The sequence below is a fragment of the Vanellus vanellus genome, assembly GCF_965231255.1.
Source record: "Vanellus vanellus genome assembly, contig: HAP1_SCAFFOLD_45, whole genome shotgun sequence".
NCBI lineage: Eukaryota > Metazoa > Chordata > Aves > Charadriiformes > Charadriidae > Vanellus > Vanellus vanellus.
The window spans coordinates 1,424,899-1,432,256 of NW_028128545.1; the positions used below are offsets into that span (position 1 = coordinate 1,424,899).

Genomic DNA, 7,358 nt, shown 5'->3' on the forward strand with positions numbered 1-7,358 from the left:
TACTCTCGCAATGTTTGTATACTCCTCCCAAGTGGCCAGTCCCTTTTTCCACACTCTGTAAACTACCCTCTTGCACCTGAGTTTTTCCAGATGGTCCTTGCTTATCCATGCAGATTTCCTGCCTCCTCTGCCTCATTTCTTACTCATAGGGATGCACCGATCTTGAGCTTGGAGGAAGTGGAGCTTTTCTATTAACCATCTCTCCTGCACCCCCCGTCCTTCTAGAGCCTTTGCCCATGGGATTCCTCCAAGTATGTCTTTGAAGAGGCCAAAGCTCTCCTGAAGTCTGGGTTTGTAATTCTACTTTTTGCCCTGCTTCTTCCACGCAGGATCTGGAACTCCACCATCTCACGGTCACTGCAGCCAAGGCTCCCCCCAGCCTTCACATCCCCAACTAGTCCTCCTTTATTTGTCAGTAAAATGTCCAGCAGGGCACCTCTCCTCCTTGGTTTCCCCACCAACTGTGTCAAAAAGTTCTCATCAATGCTCTGCAGAAACCTCCGGGACTGTGTGTGCCTGGCTGTGTTGTTTCTCCAGCAAATATCGGGGTGGCTGAGGTCCCCCATGAGAACCAGGGCCTGTGATTGTGAGGCTATTTCCAGCTCTCTGTAGAAGGCCTCATCACCTTCCTCTTCCTGATCTGGTGGTCTGTAGTAAACACCCACAGCAGTGTCTCCCAGATTAGCCTGTCCCTTAATTCTTAACGATAAGCTCTCAACACATACTTCATCGACCCCCAGGCAGAGCTCAATACATTCCAGTTGCTCTGTCCCGTAGAAAGCAACTCCACCACCTCACCCTGCTGGCCTGTCTTTCCAAAAAAGTACACAGCCATCCGTGACAGCATTCCAGTCATGAGAGCTATTCCATGCAGGTTTCCCTGGAGGAGAGCAAGAGGATCCATCACAGTCATACACACCCTGGAGGTGGGTGGCTTTCTGGATATCACCTTGGGAGTCCACTAAGGAATATTTGTCACTGCTCCGGTTGGCCGTGGTTATTGCCCAGCTGGATGTGGCAGTTTCACGCCCACCTCACCAAGCTGGCCAGCCTGCTGCCAAAGATTCCCTTGCCTCTTCTAGAAGGGTGGATCCCATCCCTCTCTAAAAGGACATATTCATATTTTATTGTCATAAAAGCAAAAACCCTCATGATGGCACCAGCCACGTAGCCTGGAGTTCATGTGCATTATCTGTCTGTTTCTGGCTGCTCCCTCTCTAACTGTTAAAATGGAGGAAAAGACTGGTGGGTGGCAGAGATGCCCAGCCAGATGCCTGGTCCTGGACTATCAGCATCCAGCCTGGAGAAGAGAAGGCTCTTTGGAGACCTTATAGCGGCCTTCCAGTATCTGAAGGGAGCTTTCAGGAGAGCTGGAGAGGGACTTTTTACAATGGCACGTAGGGGTAGGACGAGGGGGAATGGCTTCAAACTGGAAGAGGGGAGATTTAGAATAGATATTAGGAAAAAAAATTTACTGTGAGGGTGGTGAGCCCCTGGCCCAGGTTTCCTCAAGAAGCTGTGGTTACCCCATCCCTGGAGGTGTTCAAGACCAGGCTGGATGGGCCTTGGAGAACCTGGTCTAGTGGAAGGTGTCCCTGCCCAGGGCAGGGGGGGTTGGAACTAGGGGATCTTTAATTTCCTTTCCAATCTAAACTATTCTGTGAGTCTATGATTCTACCATTCTACTCACACCGCTCAATCTGCACGGTCTATTTGATGCCGTGCAGTTCCCATACTGTCTTTACAGGGGCAAACACTCACAGAAATTTTGCTGCTCCAACCAGATAAAGCATTTTCACTGTGTTTTCTGTAAGCTCCAATTCCAGATTTACTGCCCTTCAGAGTTCCATTGGTTGGGAGCGTCCAGCGAGCCAGACCAAAAAGCTGCATGGTGGGTCATTGCAGTCACCACCATCACCCACGAACCTTCCACTTTGACTGCAGGGTTTGTCCCTCAGTTTACAGACCACGCAATGAAGCTGGGATGAGGCTGTTCCTTCAGAAGGCTTCCCAGACAAAACGCTATTGCAGTCCAGCCAAGGGTGTGTCGGGGACAATTCCTCGAGGCAGCAGACCAAATATTAAATGAACATGAGTTATCTGTTGATGGAATTCTGTGTGCAGGAGCAAGGACTGCCTTCAGTCCAACAGTGCAGTTCCCTTATTTTTACTGTGGTTTGGACCACACTGGCCACTGCAGCAAATGACAGACGCTCTCCCTCACCTCTCTCTGAGGGGAGGAGGGAGAGAGAGAGAAAGAGACTTATGGATTCAGAAGGAACTCAACTACTTTAATGAAATATTAATAATAGAATTTTAAAAAGAAATTAAATATACACTAAACTGGATGAAGCTCCCAGAATGATGATGATCACATCACCAGCAGGCATGGGGAAATTCCCAGACTCAACTCAGTGATGGATGCGAAGTGGATTCAGGATGTATAGATCGAGATCAAACGCAGACAAACAGCCAGAGCCTTCCTGGGACACCAACCATTGAAGAAAGAGAGCTGAGCCTTTGATCCCTCAGCTTCTATATTGGGCATGAGGCAGATGGGATGGATTACCCTGATGGTCAGTTTGAGGACACCTCTCCTTTCTGCTCCTCCCCGCAGGTGCAATCCCTCTATGCTCTTCTGCTTCTGACCCTCCAATGGGGCAAAGAAAAAAGTCTTGGATCTGCTGGCAGATGGTGAAGGAAGCAAGGCAGAAAGAGTGCAAAAGAGAGAGGCCTGGTCTGTTCCATGTTTCTTGGGCACCCCGGAGAACCTGCCCCAGGAAAATTGTCCCACACCAGTCCCACACACCGGCCATTGCTGTCTGTGACCATACACCTCACCTCTGGGTCTTCTTTTTTTCCCTTTTTGAAAACAGGGGTTAAGTTTCCCCCTTTCCAGTCAGCAGGAACCTCACCAAACTGCCACGACTTCTCAAAGTCACACTCAAAGAGTTGGGGTCAAGAGCTCCATGTCCAAGTGGAGACCAGTTATGAGTGGTGTTCCTCAGGGGCTGGTATTGGGACTGGTGATGTTCAACATCTTTGTTGATCAAGGTTCTGATTGGAAATACATACAGAATACAGAGGGATGTAACTTGTAGCGTCCTGCAGGGGTCTATACCACAACCTGCACTGGTTAATGTGTTTTTAATGACTCAAAGGAATCAAGAGTGCTTATTCATATGATTTGTAGAAGACATCACATCGAGTAGAGCATCATGTTCTTCCCCCTGGTATCATTTTGAGGAGGGGGAGCGAGTGAGCAGCTGGTTGGCTGGCTGGCTGCTGGTCAAAGATAACCCTCCACAGAACCGCATCAGCTCTGCTGTGCCCAGTATGGGGCTCCCCAGCACAAGACAGACTCTGGCAGACTGGAGCGAGTCCTGCAGAGGCTGGAAGGATGGTTGTGGCCTGGAGCACATTATGGACAAGGAGACCCTGGGAGAGCTGGGTCTACGTTCGTATTGTAGATGATGCTCAATCCCGACAGCATATGCCCTCTTTTCTGCCTCCACCGGCCAAACTCGGCAGAAGAGCACGAGCACCCTGGGCTTCCGCAGGCAGCTCCCGTATCTCGTATCCCATATTATTGCAGCTTTCCAGTATCTGAAGGGGGCCTACAAGAAAGCTGGAGAGGGAATTTTTGCAAAGGCATGTGGGGATAGGATGAGGCGTATTGGCTTCAAACTAGAAGAGGGGAGACTTAATGTAGACATTAGGAAGAAATTTTTCACTCTGAGGGCGGTGAGGCACAGGAAACTTGTGGATGCCCCATCCCTGGAAGTGTTCAAGACCAGGCTGGATGAGGCTTTGAGAAACCTGCTCTACTGCCCATGGCAGAGGGTTGCAGCTAGATGATCTTAAATGTCCCTTCACACCAAAACCATTCTATGATTCTATGATCTCACCAGTGTCCCTTTCCTCTTCCTACTGGGTGTCCACTGACTCCCATGGAACTTGTTTGTGGGTACCCCGATTGTATGCTTTACTTTTGAGGGACTTCACCTTTGAGGGTGTTTCACCTTCTGAGTCTCCATCCACTCCCAACTCAGGAAACGTGGCCAGTGCCCATCCTCTCCTGACCTCTCCAAATTCATTTCCAGAGAGACCTCTACGTGACATCAGTCCTGTCATACAGGATGCAGCCAGAGGTCATTGGGAGCTCACGCACCACCTTCTGCCATCGGACACCAAGCAGAGAGCCTGTAGAAACAGAACTCTTGATACAATAGAACCCAAGGGTACCGTGTGCTTAACCCCAAACAGAGGAAGAACGCAAAGAGAGCAGACACTTTAAAAGAGAAATTTGTGCAGCATTTTTTTTGGCAGTAACTCTGGAGGAAGAGTCCAGGCTTCAGGCACTGCACCCAGGAGATGCCCTTTTATTGAAGACCTGCTATTGGACATTGCTCGTCTAATTCAGTAATGTGAAAGTGTCAGACACAACATGATCAAGCCTGAGGAGAAGTAGTATAAGCCTAGAATATGATCTATAAGAAAGATTATCAGAAGGGAAAAAATTAGGCACCTGGCCAAAGATAAAGTCCAGAAAAAAGTGCAGAGAAGGGGAGAAAGGTTAGGGTTGGTGAAACAATGTCCATTGAGCCAGTTTCCATAGGGCATCCTTGAGCTCCTGGTTCCTAATGCTGTAGATGAGGGGGTTCACTGCTGGAGGCACCACCGAGTACAGAAATGACACGAACAGGTTCAGGGATGGAGAGGAGATGGAGGGGGGCTTCAGGTGGGCAACCATTCCAGTGCTGAGAAAGAGGGAGACCACGGCCAGGTGAGGGAGACACATAGAAAAGGCTTTGTGCCGTCCCTGCTCCGAGGGGATCCTCAGCACAGCCCTGAAGATCTGCATATAGGAAAAGAGAATGAAAACAAAACACCCGAATCGTAGTAAGGCACAAACTAGAAGGAGCCCAGCTTCCCTGATGTAATCTGAATGTGAGCAGGAAAGGTTGAGGATCTGCGGGATTTCACAGTAGAACTGGTCCAGGGCATTGCCCTGGCAGAGGGGCAGTGAAAATGTATTGGCCGTGTGCAGCACAGCATAGAGAAAAACACTGCCCCAGACAGCTGCTGCCATGCGGACACAAGCTCTGCTGCCCAGGAGGGTCCCGTAGTGCAGGGGATGGCAGATGGCAATGTAGTGGTCATAGGCCATGACGGTGAGAAGATAAAACTCTGCTGAAATGAAAAAGAAAAAGAAAAAGGCCTGAGCAGCACACCCCTGGTAAGAAATAGCCCTGGTGTTCCAGAGGGAATTGGCCATGGCTTTGGGAAGAGTGGTGGAGATGGAGCCCAGGTCAAGAACAGAGAGGCTGAAGAGGAAGAAGTACATGGGGGTGTGGAGGCGGTGTTCGCAGGCGATGGCGGTGATGATGAGGCCGTTTCCCAGGAGGGCAGCCAGGTAGATGCCCAGGAAGAGCCAGAAGGTCAACAGCTGCAGCTCTCGTATATCTGCGAATGGCAGGAGGAGGAAGTGGGTGATGGAGCTGCTGTTGGACATTTGCTGCCTCTAAGCATTGGGCACTGTCCAAGAAAGAAAAGGCAGTTCAAAGATAGTGAAGACTTTTATAAGAAAAAAAACTGCTCTCTATCTCTCTGAAGCTTCAGTGACTGCATTCTGCTATTAAAGACGACCTTTGGCACGTCCCTCTTGTGAGCTCTGCTTTGTGGTGGCTGAGGGTGCCCCAAGGAGCAGAGAACTCTGCTGTGAGCTCTGGAGGGGTCAGTCATACCCTGCAGAAATAGGCAAATAGGAACATGGTGTGATCTCATATTAAACCCACTCATAACGTCAAAGAGCTTTTCAGCATTGTTGCTCCCAGTTCACCTGACTGCAGAGCACAGCTGTGGGGATTTTGGTTTGTTTGTACTGTTCTTGTTTCCTCCATGCACCTGAGGAGTGTTTTTAAGGCAGAAATTGTTGGACTTTCTGCCACACTCCGTGTGAAGCCTTGTGGGTCCTGAGAGGCCGAGGGGCTGTCCCTTAGTGTAGGGTGAGGGCAGTTGGTCTGTCCAGCAGCCCTGCTCTCAGCTGCCCTGTGCTGGCACCTCTTGGAGCTGGATGATGATGGACTCAGCTGTTCCCCTGAGAAGGAACTGGCCACTGCTGGGACCAGAGGAATGCAGTTTCCCTGTGCCGCTCTCCAAAGCCCTCAGCGCGTCTCATCATACCTGAGGAGGATCTCAGCCCTCCCCTCCCAGACAGGGACACAGAGGACTCCCTGCAGCTGACTGCGCTAATACGCCCGGCAGCATTGCCATGACCTGAGCACTGAGGTGTGTCCTCCGTGGGGCTGCTGGACAACATAGAGATGCCAGAGGAACGCTGTGCCCGTCTGGAGAGCAGCCTACAGCCTAGCACGAGCCCCTCCGAGAAGGAGTTGAATGTCCTATGGGTGGGGTGTCTGGAAGGGAGAATTGGGTCATTTGTTTTGCCCTGAGCCCACAGATTATGAGGGGACTTTATGGACGTATCGTCATGTCAGGAGCCAGAGGGTTGGTCTGTTAACTGCAGCTTAGCCCCAGCCCTCATCCCAGCAAGTCAAGTGCTGACAAGAAGGGGAGCAGACAGAGGAGGGGAAAACTGGAGAAATGCCCCAGTGCTGCTGATGAGGGCGTCAGAAAGGGACAGGCGGTCGGGGATTGGGTCATTTCCCCTCTGCAAGGGTGAGGCCGCTGGGCAGGTGCCCCATGGCCGTCAGGGCAGAGGCTGGGCTGGGTGGGAGAGGAGAGCAGGGGCTGGCTCCAGGGAAGGCGTTTGCCCTGCAGGGGATGGTGGGAGGTGCCGGGATCCCCCCTGCCCGGGCATTTCTGGCAGCAGCTCCCTCTCTCCCTGCCCATGTCTGGGCTGCCTGGAGCTGCCCCTGCTGGGAGTCTTTTCTCTGTCCCGATGTCTCCTCGCTGTCACTACTCATAGACCCCATCCCACACTCTGTCCAGCTCTGCCCTGCAGACCCCTCCTGGCAGCAGGGCACTGCCCAGGGGCATCTCTGGGTCTGCGGGGGATCAGGAGCAGCTCAGACAAGTGCTAACGAGAAATGGGTGCCAGCTCTGGAGTGGAGAAATCCATTCCCACCCTGCACTGCCCACCCAGCCAGCCAAGAGGGGGCATTTCCAAGCACAGACTCCTTCCTTTTCAGCTGAATGGTGCCTTAATGTCCTTCTTGAGAAGGACCCTCTGCAAATGACCCTGGGGTGATCTGGAGCTGTGAGCAGCCCTGACCCCCGCAGTCCCCTCGTCAAAGCAAAAGGAACCTGCCCTGCCCTGCCCTGCTTCGCCAGTGATCACTTCTTCTACCCAAAGATATTTCTCACACCACGGTAGGGAGGTCTCCGGGCAGGCA

The 7,358-nt window shown here is 51.6% G+C and overlaps 1 protein-coding gene across 1 annotated transcript; it reads right to left on the reverse strand.

The window, feature by feature from the left end:
* Positions 1-4,576: 4,576 nt before the first annotated feature.
* On the reverse strand, positions 4,577-5,515 carry LOC309684245 (olfactory receptor 14A16-like; the record flags this gene model as incomplete). Its single annotated transcript, XM_082500181.1, has 1 exon — positions 4,577-5,515. One exon carries the CDS (start codon positions 5,513-5,515, stop codon positions 4,577-4,579), a length of 939 nt encoding a protein of 312 aa, XP_082356307.1.
* Positions 5,516-7,358: the final 1,843 nt, after the last annotated feature.